At 36.9% G+C, this 22,295-nt stretch overlaps 3 protein-coding genes across 4 annotated transcripts in view; 1 reads left to right on the top strand and 2 right to left on the bottom strand.

Moving 5' to 3' along the window:
• Positions 1 to 1,188: 1,188 nt before the first annotated feature.
• On the bottom strand, positions 1,189 to 4,790 carry LOC128993362 (uncharacterized). The gene is made up of 5 exons (XM_054417213.1): positions 4,469 to 4,790; positions 3,254 to 3,682; positions 2,430 to 2,591; positions 1,963 to 2,121; positions 1,189 to 1,432 (listed from the first exon to the last, which is right to left on the bottom strand). The coding sequence occupies exons 1-5, from the start codon at positions 4,650 to 4,652 to the stop codon at positions 1,290 to 1,292; spliced, it is 1,077 nt and encodes a 358-aa protein (XP_054273188.1). The 5' UTR covers positions 4,653 to 4,790; the 3' UTR covers positions 1,189 to 1,289.
• On the bottom strand, positions 4,660 to 8,147 carry LOC128993188 (uncharacterized). The gene is made up of 6 exons (XM_054416949.1): positions 8,074 to 8,147; positions 7,025 to 7,214; positions 6,532 to 6,674; positions 5,981 to 6,144; positions 4,811 to 5,353; positions 4,660 to 4,700 (listed from the first exon to the last, which is right to left on the bottom strand). The coding sequence occupies exons 1-6, from the start codon at positions 8,145 to 8,147 to the stop codon at positions 4,660 to 4,662; spliced, it is 1,155 nt and encodes a 384-aa protein (XP_054272924.1).
• A 1,010-nt stretch (positions 8,148 to 9,157) lies between these two features.
• The window catches only part of LOC128991733 (transmembrane protein 198-like), a 32,368-nt gene continuing 19,230 nt past the window's right edge, over positions 9,158 to 22,295 (top strand). Inside the window, exon 1 of one of the 2 annotated variants that reach the window (XM_054414880.1) lies at positions 9,158 to 9,332. The gene's annotated coding sequence lies outside the window, so the exon portion shown is untranslated. The remainder of the gene's footprint in view (positions 9,333 to 22,295) is intronic. The other variant, XM_054414879.1, reaches the window with a different exon arrangement.

Genomic DNA, 22,295 nt, shown 5'->3' with positions numbered 1-22,295 from the left:
CATCCACACATGGCGGTTTGTCTGCGGAAACATTGTCTGCCGACTGTCTCTGGAGTGTTGCTATTTGTCTCCAGCGATGTCTCCAGTAAGTCGGCCGACTGTCTGCAGACTGTCCAGTCCACCGACTGTTGACAGACAAAGTTTGGTGTATCTGGAGTTTTCTGTTATACAGTGTTTTCTGTTTCCCGTTCGAATGGGGGAGACAAGAGACAAAAGTTTTGTCTCAAGTCTGCATGTGTGGACGTGTCTGGAGACAGAAGACTGGATACAAGCCGAAGGTGTTCAACATTCAGGCCAGTTAGTTGGACTTCAAAGCGGTAATGTGACGATTTTTGGGCGGTTTTAAAAGAGCTGGATTGAGTTTGTTGAAAGTTTTGGAATTAGTTTTCAATAATTCATATTATTATATGACATTTTATTGAATTGTTCATCTCTTCAAGTTTGAAATTTTAGGTCCAACAAAGCCCAGCAAAAGTTCAAAATCTTTAGAAGTAAATCTAGTGAAGTTCCTAAATCCTTTAAGTGCTGATAGAAGATTGTGACCATAGTAACCTTAGAAAATGTTGTCCAATGGGTCTGTTATTGTCTTTCATAGGTTCTTAGCCCCATGGTTCTGAATCTGTTCAAGAAGCACCTGACAACATGGCTTATGGACCGGCCGTTCTACTCAGAGGATGAATTCCTAAACAATAAGCTACTATAAAAATAAAAAATAAAATGCTAATTGTAATTGCAAATTACTGTAATAGTTGTACCTGACGCATATGAATGTTCTCTAGGAATATTTCAATAAAAAGTTTGTCTATTGTATATTGTCTATTCCCGGTAGCCCCCCCCCACTTTGACAAGGTCCTAAAACCGCCACCGAACATACGAAGGAAAGTGTAGTAACCTCCGGACCTCGGTTCTTAGCTAGTACTGAGAAATCCTGTGTGACATAAACTTGTTTAAAATTAATGCTAACTTTGGTAGAAAATGAGGAGTGGAGTTAAATATTTTGAGACTTATATTTTTGCACATCTATTATCTATTCTATCACAAACGGTTAAAAAACTAGGTTTATTAATAATTCATACATACAGAGTGTACATGAACTCTGTACCGACCTTTTAAGTTATTTAGAAAGTTTGTGTACACCCTTTTTAGCTGTAAAAATGAAATATTCACATAGGGCATAGGGGTTAAAGTATATTTTTAAATTAAATTGCTTACAGAACATTTAGCCTATAAATATATATTTATTATGCAATAATACAATGTTTGTAAATGTTTCAGACATATATATATCACTAACTGAATGTTCCTAATGTAAATTCGATGGATTTATCTTGGAATCGATGAATGTATTGATTGTAAATGTGACTGCTTGCCTGTTTGGCGTTGGAAGGGAAACATGGATCACCTTGAATCATTAACTTGAAGCTCTTCATTTCTGAAAAAATAATGTAGGTAGTTAAGTCAACAAATCATATTGAAACTTTCCAAAATTTCAACCTGATGCTACAGTGTAGATTTTAAAATTTAGAAACATTGCCATAACTGTGATTTAGATATACTTGAACATGTTTTAGATCAACTTATCACTGATGCACAATGTCTGAAATTATGTACAGTTTAAATTTTAACTACAAGTTTGAATTACAAGACTCAGATGCCATTTGTCATTGGACTATCAATTAATGATGCTATATCTAACTTAGACAGTAACAAAAACCAGATTTTTTGGACCTCCCTTGCAAAAACTGTTAAAAAATAGTCTATTGGGCGTAGACAAACAACAAAATATAAAGAGGTAACAATTATAATGAACTTTGTGCAGTCCTGCTATTGAACTAGAAAAGCTCATCCACTGACAGAAATCTTTTTTTCATTTAAAAATAAAAGTGAATCAGTGAGTCACAAATAAACAATGTCAATGCTTCTATGTCTTATGGCATTGGAATGGATGTTTAAAAGACTTACTGGAGGAGTTTAAAGCAGCATCACACATTTCGTTAACGGATTTCTTCTTCTGCAAGGGGCCATGATAAGCAAAACTGGACAGTCTGGTTCTCTTTAATAACTCGACAAGAGACGAGTCTATTCTTCCGGTAGAATGCCACAGAGTAAGGTTTACATGTTCTAAAAAAGGCAATTGAATGAGAAAGACATTACTGAATTCCGCAGTAGCCTACTGTGATAACATTTAAATGATGTGAAGCTATAAAATTCCAAACAGCCTTTAAAACCTAGTGTTAATAAAATCTTGGGTGTGTTAATACTGTAGCTTGGTAGTTTGTAGTGTCTCGGACTTTGCAAGAGAGGACTCAATTCCTGTCATGTCTACAAAGTTGTCAGAGGTTTGGACTGATTTCCCATAAAAAGTCCTTTCATAAAAAAATCATGTGGACCGATATGAACATTAAATAAGGAAAAATTAAATACCATACCTAATGTCTCTGCATGGTCCAGCCACAAACATTTCAGGGTGCAAAAGATGGTGAGCTCAGGAACTGCTGATGTAGGGCAAAATCCGTTTTCCATACAAAAGCTGCTCAGTGGCATGGACCGGGTAACAAAACGTTTTGTAACATCATAAGCACTCATCGACACTGAAAAGTCGGTGTGTTTTTATCAGTTACTAAAGCAAATCATAACAAAAGAATAACACTTTTAGGCAGTGCTCGATTTGTCAAAGACGAGGTGCCAGAACTGTAACCTATTTAATGTGATTTGTACCTATTCATGCTAACATTTCAATTCATTGGAAAGAGGTGGTACCGGAACATCCCTTTTGCCGTGTTCCTCCAAAAATCGAGCACTGCTTTTAAGTATAGTAAACATGACATATTTAACTATCAAAATGGTTTCAAATCTAAGCCCAAAAACACCAGCTCAGTATTTGCTTTTTTCCTACTACTACTTCATCAACATGTTTTTATGTCAGTTAAGATTCATTGAATGCAGAAAGTGCTACAATGTATTTCTATGTATGTGTATTTCCAGAATGTTTCATTTGTGTAAAACACTCAATGAATGCATACAATGTTATATTAGATTTGAACTACTACAATACAACAGGGTGAGTATTTTAAGGTAAATATTACTGAAGGGTGGGTGTTGAATGGATCAGATTATAGCTTAATTTTTGTCTAAGATCAGCTAGTCCTTAGCCAGGACTATTTCAGAAAACACAATGCGGACATTCAAATCTGCAAACCTTTCTCTATGACACAACAGATTTTAAAATTTAAGCCATACAAAACTACATTACCACAGACGATGTGGACCTCCAAATCTGGGCACTTTTCTCTAACATAGTGCCACACCAAATCTGGAATAGCTTGAAGGGCTTCGGCCTCATACAGCTGATGAGTCGGAGAAGGGATGTCTTCTGGTTCGCACAGCAGCTTAAGATGTTTCAACCTTCCCTTTGCTATGCTCCCCACAGACAACAAGGCATCCCCCGTTCCATCGGCTAGCAAACTGTAGTTGATGGCGAGTTGGGTCAGATGAGTGAGGTTGTTCAGTGAAATCATGTACATGTCCCGCAAAACGTCAACATCTATTTCGGTGTTTTCATAAAACTTTAAATAGCTTTTGCAAAATCCAAGTAGAGGAGTTTTCCCTGCGTTAAGATGAGATTCGTTTGTGGTTGAATGGTGCGCAGAAGTTGCGTCTAATGAGACGGTTTCTTTTGAGTCTGAAAACAAAGGTAGAGTTATTGAGCTTGTTAATGTAGTTAGTAATTTTTTCAGACTCCCAAATGAATTTGAAGTATTAGAATTGAAAAACAAAAACTACACTTTAATGTTAGGTGCAATTTTGAGTTTTGCTTTCAAAACAATGCTGAGTGTATAACTGCACAAAGAAGCTAGATACACAGGCCCACTTTTATAAACGGGCAGACTGGGCATATGCCCGGGGGCACTGGAGGTTTGGGGGCGCCTACCAAGTGCCCCACAACCACCACCTGCCCGCACTAGGAAAAATGGGGGCACTGCTTTTTGGTTTGCCCAGGGCTCCTCTGACCCTTAACGAGGCCCTGAAGATACAGAGAATACATGTTTATTGGACAACCACAGGCTTTCATCTATGGTATGTTGGAGCGGAAAAATACTTGTGACGAGCGAGTAGGAGCCCGAACTGTGCGGAAATTCCTATCGCACGCTGCACAGGGTCTTCTTCCACCCTGAGGGTTGAAATACATGTTGACAAGGGGGGTGAAGGGGATTATTTGTCCTAGACACCAGCACTGGCACTAAGACACCACTTAAGTGTACCATGAGTGTTTCCTCTGTATCTTATTTATCTCTGGTAGGTAACTGTTAGCAAGTCAGATTTAACATAATTGAACCATAATTCTTTTTTATCCTGTTGCAAAGTATGGGTAAAGCAACTAATGTGTCTACATTATCAGAGTATAAAAACCTTTTAATCCAGTAGTTTTTAAGCACAAAATGTAGGAAATAAATAGTTCCCTACTTACTTAGTGACATCTGACATTGCACCCCTGCATCAGCTTGGGAGAAAACGTGATCTTCATACACACTAGAAACTGAGTGGACCAATTCTTTTTCCATCAGATCAAAAGGTATTTCACCAGATGTTTGAGTGAGGATTCGTTTGAGCAAGTGTTCCACGATATAATGCTGAGTTGAAAACTTAACCATGTTAAATTTAGTAGACTGACTGTGGTAGCTTTCTTGCTGTGAAGTGCTCTGTTGTGCAAAGCTTATGGATTGATTTAATTTTAAACTATTGTTTACACTTTTATTTTCATTAACGTTTTGCTTTAAAATGTTATCTGAATAAAGTCCGGTAGTCTGACTGTGGTAGCTTTCTTGCTGTGAAGTGCTCTGTTGTGCAAAGCTTATGGATTGATTTAATTTTAAACTATTGTTTACACTTTTATTTTCATTAACGTTTTGCTTTAAAATGTTATCTGAATATAGTCCGGTAGTCTGACTGTTGTAACTTTCTGTTTGTGAAAATGTATTCTGATCTGCGTAGCTTACAGAGCGGTTTAATGTTGATTTATTTTTCATACCCTCTTTTTGATGTTGAGTAAAAAGGTTGTTTGAATCGACTCTAGAATGTGTCCGTACCATAAAGTCATGTGAATCAACATTGGGTGACTGCTGAACTCTAAGATTATAGGAGGATTCTCCAGATTTATTTGTATAACTTGGAACTTTCCTCAAGTCAGATTTCTTAGTTAGACTTTCATCGCTTATTACAACTTTTTTAGTTTCTTTTGAAATTTCTCTCTCTAGTTTGTGTACTTTTGCCTTTCCGAGTTCTCTCAGGTATTTTCTGCCTCCAGGGTTGTAAGTATATGGAACCCGTGGAAGGTCATCTAGGACTATATCACCTGGAAAAGGTATTTTCTGTGATTAAAGAAAATTGTTGAGGCTCCTACACTACCAAATTATAAACTTAAAGCCTGGTTTACAAGGGTAGGGTTGTGGGTAGAGTAGAATTTCTAGTAGAGTAAGTCTACCCGTGTAAACACCCACTAGCGCCTAGTAGCTAGTATAGTAGATAGTAGGTGGTAGAGTAAAGTTATTAGCAAAATGTGGCATACTTGTATAAATGTGATCCGTCGGCAGTAGAGTGACCCTGTCTTGTAACTGGTTTTGAACACTCATTTTGGGAATGGAGGAGGAGACACGTACAGTTCACAAACTATCATCAACACTCTACTATGTGTGAACAGTCGCTTGCTTAAAATTGGTAGAATGGACAAGAAAATAGCTCTACTATAAACTCTACACTACCCGTGTAAACTCCCAGGGGTGGTGAACAACTTAGGGATGGGGGTGCAAAGTAGCGAAAAACGTTAATCGGCAGACCGTTTTTAACTCCCTTGTTATTGAACGTAAGTAAAAGATTCATTTAAATTGACTTTTCATTTTAGTAATAGGGGCCTTGGTGATCTTTCTATAACTCATCTCATATCTCACTAGTCAAATATATTACTTGACTTATGCCAGCTTACTTTGTAGAGGTCCCTTGAAAGGTTTTTCGCAGGTGTTGAGGACATGCCATAGGTACAGAGACTTGACTCTGCAACTCCCTGCGATGGCCACCAGGAGGCAGCACAAGTCCTGGAACTTCAATTCTGCCTGCTCCAGCACGATGTTGTACAGTCCTCGCTGCAAACTGATCCCAGTGATTAATTCTGTACTACTATCAGATAAGCTGTCAAATAAAAATCGAGGGGTTAAGATGTTTGTGTGCCAAAACCAAAGGGTTGTGTTGATCTGGTTCAAAATAAAACACATGGATTTTCTTTTTACTTATTTTAGCAATTTCAAATTTGACATTATTTTAGAGTTATTACGTATGTAGAAAGAGAAAGAAGAACTGGATACTAAGTCTCAAATAGCACAGATATACAAACATTGTAAATTAAAACTGCTGACTATGCAGCTGAAGAGGCTATAACTTAGGTTATTGGATGATACTACTAGCAAGTATGTGGGCAGCTAAATTAAATTAAATATTGATTATCAATATTTCTTTCTTTGTTTACTCTTATTTGCTTACCTAAAGTACTTGCATAGTTCTTCAATTATTTTCTGCCTCGATTGTGGGTCCATATGCTTCATTTTCATGAGTTGGACCGGGAAAACAAAATTTCTCACTTGCATCTTTGATCGATTCAGTCTGGCTAAACCCTGAAGCTGCGCCTAAAATGAGAAGTTGAATTTTAAGCAAATTTATCAAAGGGTATGACAGAAAAGTGTATTTTAGAACTATTTAACTATAGTATTCTACAATACAGGCTTCAAATTCAGAGTGTTTTCTTGCCTCCCATCAATGTGGGGCCTAGTTTGCACGCGGGAGCGAGCTGATCTATGGTAGAGCGCAGGACTTCAGTCCCCGAGGTCTCAAATCCTGCAAATCTCTATGTCTTCCAGCCATGCAATGATTGCGTAACCCTCTTAATTAGTCCCCGGATGTAAAGGTGGGACGTAAAAAACTGGTTTACATTAGAAATAATCTACAAATATTTTTAGATAGGTAATCCGCTACTCACCTGTGTTATGAGTTTTGCCTCTTGTCTATTAGGTGCAGCGCTGGTCAGTAGCTGGTAGTAGTAGTTGCTCGAAGGATTGTCAAAGGATATATCCGGCTTCGACTGAGGGAGTCGTATAGTATTGCAGTGGGCTGAGATCTCCCAGTACTTCCGTGGCCCCTGTGGCAGCAACCCTTCTTGCTTGACATGTCTGACAACAAAACTATCAATGAATAACTAAGAATTCAAATTTATATCCAACAAATTACCTTACATATTACTAAAACTGTTTCAATATTATACTGACTAGCATTCTAAGTTTGAGTATAACAAAAATACGTTATTCAATCTAAAGTATTTCTTGGATCAGCTTCAGAAATGCCAAATTGTCATTCAGACATTAAGAGGCTAAGAACTTATTTTTCATTTGCTATAATTATCTTTACACTGGAATCTCTTCTCATCTAGGTTGAAGAATGAAGTATGGTTGCAGGAGAAATAGGTAGTTGTTGTGTATGCATCCTATTTGATGAATAACAGGTAGGCATGTACATATGACCGAAGGAAAAGAAAAATTGGTATTCAAACTCAAGGAATTATAGCCGCCACAGTGTTGTAGAGAATGAAGCTTTTGGGTTTGCCAATAAAATATGGTTTGCTTCAAAGAGAACTAAGATATAGAGGAAACATTGAATGGTGCGCTTAAGTGGTGTCTAGCACTAGTCCCTGGTGCCTAGTGCCACTCCTAACCCTTCTCATACTCCTTTCCCCCTTCACCATCATTGCTACGCTGGCGCTGGAGGAAGACTGTGCCCTGTGCGATAAGAACTTCCGTTCAGTGCCCACCGGCACCACTATAAGGGTTCTTCCTTCCTGGTAACAAGTATATTTCCCCTAACGCATGCAGAATATATTAGAGATGAAAGCGTAAGGTGACGCCATAAGCAGTGTCCTCTGTACCTAACTTCTCTGTATTTTCTGTATGAATACAAGAAGTGTGCGTTACTAGCCTAGTGGTCTATATACCAATTACCATTTCTATATATTGAACAAAAATAGCTTAAGTTTACCTGTCATCCTGGGTGGGCAAAGATTCACCTCTCAAAGTAACTGAACTTTCTAACTGTTTACTTTCGACTTTCATAATAGCATGGAATAATTTTAAATAAACTACAATTTGACACCGCTAAAACAAATATTTGAAAATGCAATTTACAATTCTAGTCAAAATATTTACATTGCAAGTGTAAAACATAACCATAAAGTAATGTTTACAACTTACAGATGACTTTGCTTTAAGAAGTACCTAAAAAAAAGAGTGAAAAAACTTTGTTAAACCTTAACAAATAAATAAATAATTCTTTTCTGCATTTTTGAAACTAATCTGTGAAAAATATATAATATGTTTTTGGTTGTGCATAAATCTTTGAACAACCAAATATGTTTATGATTCAATAGCATAATAGAAAAATAATCCCACACCACTTAATAATTCAATGCATTAATAATTTAATTGATCTATAATCATGTTGGTTTAATCTATGCTTCATATTTTTACAGGTTTCTCTTTGTCCTCTTTTCCTAGGGGTTTGTCAGATTATTTATCACTTTTTCAAGAAGTGTATTGACAAGATTTTTTTTTATTTCAAAGTATTTTACTGTGCGTTTATGCAATGAACGTAATTGTGGCACAGCATTTCCTGATTCACAGTCCTACCTGATATCTGATTGAAATCTTTATTTTTTTTAAGTTTTTGAAGTCTTACAAAAAGTTTTACGAAATGTTTTACATAATTGTAATGCTTTAAGGTTTATTGTAAAATTTTAGCTTTTCGAAGTGGCGGGGTAGGAATAGAGAACATACACCACACCAGTTGAATTTTTGGGCAGCATATATGCAAAAATGTAAGCGTTTGTAGGAACTACGGTAGGGCTATAGGGTTTATTATTGTATTAATTTATGTCCAAAAAATTAAAGTGTATGGTACATGTTAAAAATCAAAATAAACCAACCAAACAAGGTTTTTACACATGCGGCATCTACACAGCTGCCAACCACTCAACAGCATTGCCAAAGATAACAGCTGTGTACTGATAGCACCGAGGGACTTATTTCTCCGTTATGTTGGTAGCCCTGCAGACAGGCCAGCCTGAGTCGGTCAGTTCTCAGTAGCTGATTCGCTCGCTACAGGGTGTGTTCGTCAGTGTGCTCGGCGCGGGTGAATCGAATCAATAGTGGAACCCTTCTTGTGCGTATCTCATATCTCGTCGGAATTGAACAGTTTGTGAATCCTCAACATGTGACACATTCTGGATAATTTACCGTCTGGTAAGAAAAATGATGGCTGTAAAAAAATTATTATGTAAACGCTAATAATTTTAGGATATTAGGGAAAATAAATTTTAGGTAACATTTGTTGATATTTTTTTATGATATAACATGTTTTTATTATTAATAAATTTAATAAATTAATTTATTTTTATTCTACAGAAAATTTGGGTGTATAAAATGTCAACACGATTTATTGATTAGTCCCGGTGTATATCAGCAATATGTTTACATTTTACATCGTAGGGGGGTTGTATATTGCGACAATAGTAACGGGAATAATACTAAATTAATCTGTTAGTATTGTGTTGGTACTTACAAAATTTTGTGAAAAGAATGCTAAAATGTTTAAATGTGACATCTTTAAGCTAAAATACACTTTATTTTTTTGTGTTTACCTATAACGCCGGCAGATTAATCGAAGTCTTAATCATGGACGACGTTGCATTTTCCCTGTAAACATATTGATTGAAAAATAAAAATTGTAATATGATAGATTGTTTTGTGATTTAATTTACTAGGAAATTCCTCTAGAAACACAATTAGATTGGGGTTTTAGTAATCTCCTCCAAACACAGGTTCCTAGAATCATGTGAGGAAACAATGGATAAATAGGAGATTATTAATTTCAATTTAAAGCACCGTACATATAAATTTATATGTGAATAGGTTTATACCCTTTGTTGAGTTATAAGGCTTTAATATTTTACAGGGTAGGGCATCCCAAATTAATGCACCTTATGCTTTTTTTGTTCCACACAAAAAATGGGAGAAGCTAGTTGACTCAGTTTCTAATTGACTCACTTATATCACGTCTTGCAAAAGTTTAAAGATAAATATTAATTATTGTTGCCATATGAAATCGAATTGATATACAAGTTAATACATATTTTTGTTGACGCATATTCTACTTTCATTCACTGTCAATAAGTAATAATTCTATAATTAATACAAGTGGCAATATTATGTCTTTGCGTCAAAATTGAATTAGTATGACATTGGCTTTTTTATTCTCGTTAAACATTTTAGCATTTTAGTCTCCACAGATTTGAATATATGCAAAAAAGAGGTATGACAGACTTATATATGTTATCTATATATGTTAACTATTTAATGTATATTTAGACAATGAATATTGAAATGTTATGTTCTGCTCCACTGACAATGTCCATGCATGTAAATGTCCATTATAAACATGATTTGATTTGATCAAAATCGGTTTACCTAAATTAGTTATGACACTTTATGATCTTATAAATAAAAATTTAAGTTGATACACAGTTTTGTCTAATAAAATTAACATAAGTCCACCGACTTGCAATTTTTATAGGGTAAGTTCGAGAAATATATTAACACAACACGGCTAAGGTAAATAAACTCAACTATATTGTCGACAGCGGCTACGGCTCATGCTGTGTGTTGGCTTGAACGTTCACGCCAAAGTATTTATAATTCCATTCTGAAATTACGTATGGTGTTGGAAATGTTTATAAGCTTAGCATAGCAAGGCATAAAGTTGTGAGCCAAAACATTCGCTATAAATAAAATGTTTTGTAAATTTACTTAGTGAAAAAAACACATAATACACAAAGTTAAGATATATTCCTCATCATTTTAGTAAATATAATATTGTGAAATATGGTAGGGTGTGTTCTTTGTGACTGCGATTTCCAACCAATGAACTGCAAGTAATTCACTCAAAGCTGGTTTAAACCATCCAGAAACTTGACTAACGGGTTGATACAAGAATTTAGTTTACAAACGGTTACTAAACTTAGCGGTTTGTCAGTGCTTTGTAACGGAGTATCCTACAACTAGGAATAGATAGTAATACAGTATTTGGAAAACTAGTCGAAGTAGGCTATCCAACACCGATTAGACGTAACATTTCATGGTCATAGTTAATCTCCAGAGGAAAGTTTAACGTGTTTTGATAAATAAATGACTTAGTTATTTTGAATCAGTTGTGGTAATAAAATTCGTATCATTTAAGAAACTTTAGCTAAGTAAATGAACCTCACAGCGTTGATATCCTTGCCTTGAATTAAGAGCGTTCTCGAAATAGGAATTGCAAAAAGTAATCATGGTGGTTGCGCTATTTTGGAAGAGAGGTTAAGACAGTTGTATATCTATTATATTATTAAAGTGATACTGTACAATCAAATTTTATGTAAACGGTTAAGGTCATTTACCAAATAAAAATATAGGCATATGGCACATCAAAATGAAGCTTAGAGTGTGTAGATTTGCCGAAAAGTATTGATATGGACGAATTTACTAAGGGCTCTGCCCCACAGGCTGATTTCCAAAGGGCTACGCCTGGCATGCCTCCAATTTTTAAATGATTTAATTTAATTTAGTTAATGAAACAGCTGGTCAGTACAATGAACTATTGTTTGTTTATTTACTCGAAAAAGATGTTTGTGACGCTTAATATAGATTGAGGAGGGTTATGTTTGGTTTTAAAGTGATGGTTGTATACGTTTTGTAGAGTATTGCTCAAAGTTTCATTTTTTAAATTTATATAGTAAGCTACATGTGAAGAGGCTTGACTATTGAAGAATCATGGTAAAACATGTCATTCATGAATCATCAATATGAAGCCATTAATGCTATTGCTACACTAAGGTATGTTGTCATATTCTTATGGATCTATTAACATCAAAAGTAGGGATTTAAAAGTAAGTAGGTTTACGCTTTTAAATCGGTTTATATTTTCAACTAAGTCATAGAGTTGCTGTATTTTAAAATAGCACCACTTTAATAGCTCTCTAGGTCACATTTTCTTCCCGTTGCAAAGCACGGGTATAGCAGCTTGTTTATTTTAAACCAAAGTTTAGCTTAATATACACGCTCGTTGAGATGTCCTTAGCAAAAGACCTCAAAACGCATTTTGTTCGTCGATGAAAGATATTATAGGGCAAACATATCTTATACAAATAGAATAGTCTTTCATTTAACATATTTTAATACCCACGTGTACAGAACTCCTAATTTTGAGCGATAAAGCATCGTTTTATTTGATCAAAACGTGTTTACAGTGTGTTAACAAATTTGGCAAACGCCCGTTGGTATAACATCCTTTCGACTGTGGAAAGATAAGCTCTCCTTATTTTTGGAAACGTTCCAGATTTCAAAGCGCACGGTCACTTTAATTAACAGTACTGAGGGTAAATATACCAGTTACAACTGTTACTAGACGACATTCCTTGCCGAAACCTAAGCCTTTTACTATTTTTGTCTAGCTGTCTATTATCGTATGTTAGAAAGAAAACTCCAATATATTTCTTAAACACTTTTATTCTTTTCTCGTGTGTATTACAGGGGCAAATCTACGCATACTGTTAGAAAGATAGTTTCCTGTAGATGTGCAGAATCCATTTATAAATTAAAATTGGTTTAAAAATAACCACTAAAAATTGAATAAAAAAAATAACATGGGCCTTATTGGTTGCCATGCTGGGGACGAAATAACTACGAAATAAAAACCGAAATCAAAACAAAAGGAATTCCAATCACATGTTTTATTGGGGACGATGAAACTGCCCCGATATTTAAGGTAAGTTTTAAAGGATGAAACTGCCCCGCTCATTACAGAGCATCAAGAAGGGTCACCTCGCCATACCAGAAATGCTGAAATTGCCCCGAGCGCCCGACCAGGTAGCCGCTACGGGTCTGGGGAAAAGGGAATTGTTGTTGTCCCTGCGTTATGTCAGTGACTGCATTCTTCTAATAACTACCACCAATATCAGGAATTTCTAGCTTTTTAAGGTTAGGTTGGGTTATGTTAGGTTAGGCTGGGTTAGGTTAGGTTAGGTTGGGTTAGGTTAGGTTAGGTTAGGTTAGGTTGGGTTAGGTTAGGTTGGTTTAGGTTAGGTTAGGTTGGGTTGGGTTGGGTTAGGTATTGGTACAGAAACAATAATTGGCTTGGTAGAAAACAGTTAACTGCAGAAGAACTTAGAAGACTGCAGTCACTGACAGGACACAGGGACAAAAATAATTCCCATTTATCCCCATTCCTGTTGCGACTACCTGGTTGGGTGCTCGGGGCAGTTTCAGCATTTCTTGTCTTGCGAGGCGACCCTTGCTAATCCTTTTTAATGAGCGGGGCAGTTTCATCGTTTCAAAAGTACCCAAAACGTCGGGGCAGTTTCACTACGCCCGTTTTATTTACAGCGCGGGGTGGAATAGAGAAGCCCGTACTGTATATTAAAAATTTTGGTCGAGTTTTCGACCACTGGACAACCTATAAATTAACTCGTTCTTATTCATAGGTCAAGCATTGTGAATGTAGAATAAAGGTATAGCCGTAGCACGTGAATATGTCTGTTATCCTGGTGTGACGTATGACACACTATGACACACCATGACACTGACAATGACTCCGTTACCAGGAACTACGGCACGGCACGCGTCCTGCTATGGTCCTGTCACAGGTCCTGTATGTAGAGTGGTAGCGCGGCGTATAGCCGTAGCACGTGAATATGTCTGTTATCCTGGTGTGACGTATGACACACTATGACACACCATGACACTGACAATGACTCCGTTACCAGGAACTACGGCACGGCACGCGTCCTGCTATGGTCCTGTCACAGGTCCTGTATGTAGAGTGGTAGCGCGGCGTATAGCCGTAGCACGTGAATATGTCTGTTATCCTGGTGTGACGTATGACACACTATGACACACCATGACACTGACAATGACTCCGTTACCAGGAACTACGGCACGGCACGCGTCCTGCTATGGTCCTGTCACAGGTCCTGTATGTAGAGTGGTAGCGCGGCGTATAGCCGTAGCACGTGAATATGTCTGTTATCCTGGTGTGACGTATGACACACTATGACACACCATGACACTGACAATGACTCCGTTACCAGGAACTACGGCACGGCACGCGTCCTGCTATGGTCCTGTCACATGTCCTGTATGTAGAGTGGTAGCGCGGCGTATAGCCGTAGCACGTGAATATGTCTGTTATCCTGGTGTGACGTATGACACACTATGACACACCATGACACTGACAATGACTCCGTTACCAGGAACTACGGCACGGCACGCGTCCTGCTATGGTCCTGTCACAGGTCCTGTATGTAGAGTGGTAGCGCGGCGTATAGCCGTAGCACGTGAATATGTCTGTTATCCTGGTGTGACGTATGACACACTATGACACACCATGACACTGACAATGACTCCGTTACCAGGAACTACGGCACGGCACGCGTCCTGCTATGGTCCTGTCACAGGTCCTGTATGTAGAGTGGTAGCGCGGCGTATAGCCGTAGCACGTGAATATGTCTGTTATCCTGGTGTGACGTATGACACACTATGACACACCATGACACTGACAATGACTCCGTTACCAGGAACTACGGCACGGCACGCGTCCTGCTATGGTCCTGTCACATGTCCTGTGTATGTAGAGTGGTAGTGCGGCGTGTCATGATGCGGGTCGAGTACACATACTCAGATCAAACGAGTAAATTAAGCAGTGTTTGTATTTCATTGTTCAACAGATCATATTCTTCTACGAAATAGTTGTGTTTAATCTTTATATTGAAGAAGCAAGGCAACAGATCCGGTTCTATAAGTTGAATCAATATTAGATAATTTACAAAAAATTATCCTTAACACGACCTGTATTTCAGGCACACCACTTAATTCCTTATTCTTTGTAGGATGGTATCAAAAAATAGATTTACGAATAGTAACACTCTCTAGTGCGTAACGCATGCTTGTGTCAAATTTATATGTTTTTCTCAGCATGACAAATGTTTGCTTTCTTCCAATAAACGCCCTAATTTTACACTTTGAACCACAAATGTTTTCTTTGCTATCAGTTTACATTTACTCTTCGTGTAATGAAAACAACAAGTTGAGTGAAAGAGGATAGCTTTAAATTGTATATTTGTAGATAACCAAACTTTTCACAGCGTTAAAAATAGACATAAACTACAAATTTCTAACTATTCTCACAATTTTAATATCGGATTTAATTGTTTTGCTTGAAAAACTCGGAAAATTAATACTTTATTTGTCGAACTGTTTATGTGAAGAATCTGTTGTTAACTTTTAATTAACAACTTTGCCACCTCATTAGTAGGTCAACCACGAAACATGATTGGAAAGAACCCTAGACAAAAAGCCAGCCTAATGGAAATATTTCAATAATACTAATTAGTTATCAACATCCCAAGATACATACTTAAAAAGACTATCGCGTAGTTTGGAAGAGTGTAAAATAGTAACAGAGTCAGTTCAGAGTGTGTATAGAGTCAGTACAGAGGTTGTACCGTTCCCTCGTAAATATTCCAATGACGTAAAAACTAAAATAAAGCCGATTTCTTCCGCTAGGAAATTTAGGGGAATCCAACGACTTATAGGAAATCAGTGACATGCTGTATATAGACGTATTGAACTCTTCCGCCACTTAATCGTCAACATCAGTCGAGTTTTGGCTTGACGAGCGGTCACTGGTTTCGTTATCTACGTTATCAGCGCAAGGTCAGTTCAATCCACAGGGGTCAACAGACGACCTCGGTGCCGCCTCGGCGCGCCACTGTAACATTGTACACCACATATACCGCATACATACCACATACTCACACAGTGAAAGGTGGCGAGGGGTGTTGAAACAAGACCTTGACAAGAGGGTTGGGTAGCGATAAAATATATATTGATGTTTCGTCATCCATAAGATAAGCTGCGTTTGTAGGTGTATACATTAGGTTTTAAAATTCATTTTGCATTTTTTCGTATGAATAGATAGAGTTTACGTTTACGGTAGCAACAAAAGTGTTATCCCATAGAGGCACTATAGTCTGTATGATGGAACCTGTATTCTGGCCCTCGGGGACTGGTCTGTGGTTTAAGGTCAGTTCCAGGTAGGAGGGTCAGGGGACAGATTCCATCATACAGACTTTAAAAGGAATGGCACTGGTTAAAGAAGTACTATACTAAAGAAGTTTATTTATGATACGTGAATACAAAAGATTAGGCTACTGAGTATTTATTTACATAGAACTGGAATATTCAGGCCAAAACTACATTATTCCCCATTTGTAGCCTGATTATGGTTCGTTAATTTTCAAAAATTAGAAACGCCAGTTGAATATAATGATCCTCCTTTCAGAATTTAGCCTCCCTCGCTGATTGAAAAGGTAAAAGGACGAAGCGAAGAATGAACCACCTTTAATTAATTTCATAATGAAATAATAGATGAGAGGATTAACAAACTACTTACTGTACTATAATAATAGTATGGTAAATTCAATATTAAGTGTTATACTGGTTAAGTGTTTATAGTGTTCTCCTGGTAATCAAATGGTCGCCATAATTTATGTGTTTTTAATAAATGTTTCTAGCTTATGAAACAGCTGGTCTAAGAAACAAAAAAAAGATACACAAGCATTCTTCATTCTTCTACACTAATCCTTCACTTATGTTTGGATTAAAAAACCCACCTATACGTCCCTATCTCAATTGATAATTGGTCATGATTATAATATAACGTATAGTCTAGTACTCAAGTAGTTCTGGAACAACGGTAGATTAATTTACGGAAACTAATTCTTGAGAAAACCCATCACAACGTATATACTGTAACTGTAAAATCCTCGAGGTCATGTAATTCCCTTACTCAGTTAATTACCTTGGATAACATTTCAATGAAGATCTCCCAAGCGGATTATCTTACCCAAGGTAAGTTCCAAAGTTTGACTCACTCCCAGTTGGCAATTGGCTGTACAGTTTGAGCCAACACACGTCACGCATTCCTCGAAGTGAGAGCAGAAATACTTTGACCAATTATCTTAATTAGTATTATGTATTTCACGTGAGACGACTCAGTGCGTGTAAACAGACGGATGCTTGGCTGAGGTCCAACAGACAGGTAAACAGACTGGGTGATGTAATCCGTTAATTGGAAACTTCTTGTTTTGAACCGTAAAACCTTCGCAACGCATTATACAACGTGTAAAAGTAGTGTTGTCAATCGGTTAAGTGTAACATTGGCTTCACTATCTAATCTGGAGTGGAAATTATGTAAACAATCAGCTTGGTTCTGCTAATCATTGACCTTTCGATTCAAGACAATATAGAATGACTGTACAAACTTCAACGTAGGTGTTTACATATAATTTGTGGATTTTCTGAAACAAGTATTTGTTAAAAGTCCGTAGTGTTTTTATTCACGAATTGATTACGGTAAACAGTTTTACGCCATACTATACTGTTTTATCGAACTTTCCACACGAGGATTTAGTACAGAAAACAGCTGTTTGCCGCCAGCTTAATCAAATGGGGTTTCATTGCGTACTACTGTTATGCAATGAGTTTTACCGGACACCAATCAGCTGTTTATACTGTATTTGGGTGGCAATGAGTGGTTGTAGACAAAAACATAACCTCGCTTAGAGGTTATAACTAGTGATTTTTAGTCCTTTAGTTGGTGGTAATATATAAGGATTTGTAGAGATTTAGTAGTATGGCGTAAACTATCGTACGTAACTCGTCCAAAATGTGTTTACCGGACTCGTATGGTAATCCCGTACTCGACTTCGTCTCGCACGGTAACGACCACACTCGTCCGGTAAACACTTATTTTCAGGACTAGTAACGTAATATACTATTACGCTACACTACACTGTTTTAACGAATTTTCCACACGAGTATTTAGTACAGAAAACAGCTGTTTGCCACTAGCTTAATCAAATGGGGTTTATTTACTTATTACTGCACTACCAGCTGATTATATTTGGCAATGAGTTGTTATAGACAACAACATATTATGAGTAGTAATTGTTAGTCCTTTAGTCGGTGGGAATATACAGGGTGGCCCAAAAAAGAGGTACTCAGACTTTCACGACAATTTATTTATTAGCAGAACAAACTTACACAATCTTAAAACTAAGTGCTCTACATGTTTTCCACCAATGTTTATTACATATTTCATTTGTATTTGCATGTTTTCAACCATTCCTGAACGTTGTGGAGCGATGCCCATTAAAACAGAGGTTAAGTTAAAGCAGCAATTTATCTGAGTACCTTTTTTGGGCCACCCTGTATAAGGATTTGTACAGGGGGTTTTATTGTTGAGTTTAGAGTAGTATGGCGTTAAATATCGTACGTCACTCGTCCATAATAATATAACAGGACACGCATGGTAATCCCGCACTCAACTTCTCGCACGGGAACGACCACACTCGTCCGGTAAATACCTGTTTTAAGGACTAGTAACGTAATATACTATAAATTATAAAATCATTGGTATTACTACCGACTTTCAGAGCGAAATTTAAAAGACTCATATTTTTGGGGGGGTTCATGCCCAATTGCGAAATATGAAGCATAATAGCATTCCTATAAAAGCAACTATGATATTTTTTACCAAGTTCTTTTCCCACGTTCATGCTACATTATTCCTGAGAGTGGAGTACTGTCCAGAGTCCAGACCAGTTCGTGGCAAAAACTCGCCTCCGCGCAATCCTTGTACGGAGCCTGGACTCTATTTGTCTCGGTCGTCGCTCCTATGACGTGATGATGGAGAAAAACACCCATCTGTCATGAGAAAGTGAGAAAAACTTCCCCAGGAAACACCAATTCATCAATAGACACTGTGACGGAACTTTTAGGCGATTAACTCCCAGAGGGTGTTTTTGTGTCTGAATTGATTAGGTGATTATTGAATTTCCTGAGTTGATTATGAATGACCGTATCATAACAAGTTTATGCATTTGTATAGTTTGTATACGTTAATGTCGCATTATGTGTTATTGTAATTACTCATATTCGCCCGAATTTCCGATAAAATTATTCGCCTTACAAATATATATCTTATCTACACAGATTAGCTGAACACAGCTTTAAAGTGCGTTTCTCTCCACCAACGTTTGTACTGAGTGCGATTTGATGATTTTTTGTTATTTACTTAAAAACGTACCAGATAAATTTATATATTTTAAAACTATTACGTATCTTATGGTGTTGTAACACTAGTAAAAGTAAAATGGTATATATAACATTTACCTTAAAAATGACAAAAATCACTCAATAGTTACCACGTTACCGTATAAGAAAAACACCTTCAGATTTCACAAAATGATAAGTTAACCTAATATGTCCACAGCCAATGGTAATACATACTAATCAATGGTGGTCAGGTAATTTTCTTTGCAAACAAAAAGTAAGACTATTTCTTGACATACTTCAGAAAGGTACTGAACGTTGACCATGGACAAATATTAGTCTTATGTGATCGTTGGACAAATCCTAGCCTTTACTCTAATACGAGCTAAATTATGTCTGTCTGCCTGTTTGTTATATATATCTCGAAATCTAGCGGAAGGGTTTTGACTAAATTTATGAATTAGGAACTTACAGCCCTAAAAACGTGATTGGGTATGAGAGGAAAAACTCGTATTTCGCTAGACAACTCATTTAAAAAATTAAAAAATCAACATTAGACTTATGGGTTGATAAGTAACTACGTAGGTTGAACAAAATAACAAGGAAAAAGTAAACAAAACATTTGTCACATGTGTTTATAACAAAAAAATCAACAGTAAATACAAAATACAGTACAAAGGGAAAAACATCAGTACTATTGAGCAAAGATTGCCCCGAAGATTACTCGACATAGGGGAAAATCGTTCCGATCAAATACTGACTATTTAACCCTATCCAACCCCAACTTAATCCCTGAAGTACCGAAGCATTCCAATTAGATCAATATTTTTTAAATCCTTGACATTCAACACATACTTCAGAAACTGTCCACCCGACCATACTCCAAGTTGTTCATTAGCGAATGTCTATGGTTTTACTGGCAGTATTTCACTGTATGAGTTCCTGCCATGTGTATGAGGGCGTGTATGTGACACACCTATTTACCCTGGGACTGAGCTAAATATAATCTTATATCGAGGCCACGTCCGTATGTTCATTAGTGGTCATGCTACACCCCTCCCTCTCCCCCTCCACAACACAACCCTTCCATGCTTTATCAATAATCCAATACCATGCGTTACCAGGAAACGAGTGTGACTCATTTGTTTATCAACTAGGACTTCCCTATACCGTTGAAACAAAGTTTCGTTAATGTAAAAAGTTTCAAAAATTTCGAATTAGCTGTCATTTTGACAGCTATGATAGTTAATTCACGATAAGCCTATATTCAGAGTTATGTCATGATCACGTAGCAAAAAGCCTTATTCGTTTGGCAGGATTTGAACCCGCGACCTCGGGGACGGAAGCTCACAATCTGCCGTCAGACATGCTCGCCTAATCTTTTGAATATCTTTGAATTCATCAATCACTACCTATAATTACTCAATCACCATTTAAGATGCGTACACAACTATAGTCTGTATGATGGGGCCTGTCTCCTGACCCTCCGCCTACATAGGGACTGGCCCCTGGAGCCAGTATACAGGTTCCATCATACAGACTATAGGGTTGGTTAAATATACATGAAATGACTGTGTGAAATGACTTGTGTAAACTTATTATTGACTATTTCAGCTGTCCGATTTGTCTGCGATTTATAAAAGCCTAATGATCTAGATCAGACTTCTGACTTCTTACCTTTCCTGTTGAAATCGGCGACCCTCACCCTCTAATTACCAGACGAGCTCTATCACCCAGTTATTTCAAGTGCATTTGAATTTTTCGTTGAATATTAAACATATAAACCTGTCAGCTAAGTATGGGTAACACCTATGGTAACACTATACTGACACAACAGTGCAATTTACTGTGTAAGTAAATCCCTATAGAACTCACTGATTAAAGATTAAACTGACAATAGCTAAGGCGAAGGCTGTATTATGAAACAAAGGGTGTTCGTTTACACCAAGGTCTGGGAAATGTGACATCACATACAATAGCTGAGGAAACGCACACAATCGCAGCGTAGGTTAAACTGTGTTAAATGTTAAACGCGACAATCAAGTAGGTGGACTTGCGGAGTCTAAAGTTGGATTTACTCCAACTGGTGGTTTACAGTATTTACAAAATTTTTTTAATTAGATTAGCTCGTCGGCCTGTAATTTAAAATAATTGCCAATTTCGGTTTTAAGACTTTGTATAGACAAATGGTTTTGTTGAACATATAACGAACCACAAATAATCTATGTGAGAAGACATTTCATTATGAACACTAATTGTATAAACTTATATTGATGATTTTGGATACCTATTTCGCACAAATTCAAATATACTGCAAGTTACACCATTTACAAACTATACGCCAACGAATAACGATGTCGACAAATTTTCAATTTAACTTGGCCACGAACTAATAGAAGCAAAGAATAGGCTTCCTACTAAGAAAGAATAACAGTTTGCTTTTTACATTGTACATAATCAAAATTACAGTATAGATGTCAGTTATAAGGTGAGGAACGTGTTAAAGAGATTGACAAGCAGAATCGCAATACAAATCATTCCGAATAATAACAGCTTATTATCGCAATTTTCTTTGCCAAAGAGGTATTTTCCATTCGGAAGTAAACGTATAATTTCTCGTCAAACCATTTATTAAAATACAAACACTTAATAGTAGGACAAGTACTACTTAGGGTTACTGAGTACTTAGTAGGAAATACGTAAAAAAACAAGGAACAAACATAATTTCAGCCATTATATCTTTTAATAAGATGAGAAGCTAACGTGCAGTAACCTAAAAGAATGACTTGAATTACAAATTATAATACAGTATTTCTATAAGTTTTGTCAATTTCACTATTTGAAAGGGCATTTTAAGTATCATCAATGCCTTCCCAGCTGATTTCCTCGCTACCACGGTTTTCTAGATGGAAATAAAGTGACAAAACACAACAGGTGATGTCCAACGATATAAACGTGATGTCTGTCGGAAGTGGTGTCAATGTAGCAACAATAACAATGGCCCATCACCATACACCATACAATGGGACGTCACCATGACAACCGCCACCTCGACGA

This window comes from Macrosteles quadrilineatus, unplaced genomic scaffold, assembly GCF_028750875.1.
Source record: "Macrosteles quadrilineatus isolate MER2022 unplaced genomic scaffold, UCM_ALF_1.0 Scaffold_4__1_contigs__length_99947679, whole genome shotgun sequence".
NCBI classification, from domain to species: Eukaryota; Metazoa; Arthropoda; class Insecta; order Hemiptera; family Cicadellidae; genus Macrosteles; species Macrosteles quadrilineatus.
The sequence above is the reverse complement of the archived record's forward strand: the minus strand, read 5'-3'. Positions and strand labels throughout refer to the sequence as shown.

Bases quoted from the DNA above. Each gene is read 5' to 3' on its own strand.
- LOC128993362 (XM_054417213.1), bottom strand. From the start codon at position 4,652: ATGGTTAAGTTTTCAACTCAGCATTATATCGTGGAACACTTGCTCAAA. The intron at 3,683-4,468 runs GTAAGTAGGGAA...CTTTGTTTTCAG, and splicing joins GCAATGTCAGATGTCACTAA to ACTCAAAAGAAACCGTCTCA. The intron at 1,433-1,962 runs GTAAGTCTTTTA...TTATTTTTTCAG, and splicing joins TGCTGCTTTAAACTCCTCCA to AAATGAAGAGCTTCAAGTTA.
- LOC128993188 (XM_054416949.1), bottom strand. From the start codon at position 8,147: ATGAAAGTCGAAAGTAAACAGTTAGAAAGTTCAGTTACTTTGAGAGGT. The intron at 6,145-6,531 runs GTAAGCAAATAA...CACTGGGATCAG, and splicing joins GAACTATGCAAGTACTTTAG to TTTGCAGCGAGGACTGTACA. The intron at 4,701-4,810 runs GTCAGACTACCG...TTTGCACAACAG, and splicing joins ACAGCAAGAAAGCTACCACA to AGCACTTCACAGCAAGAAAG.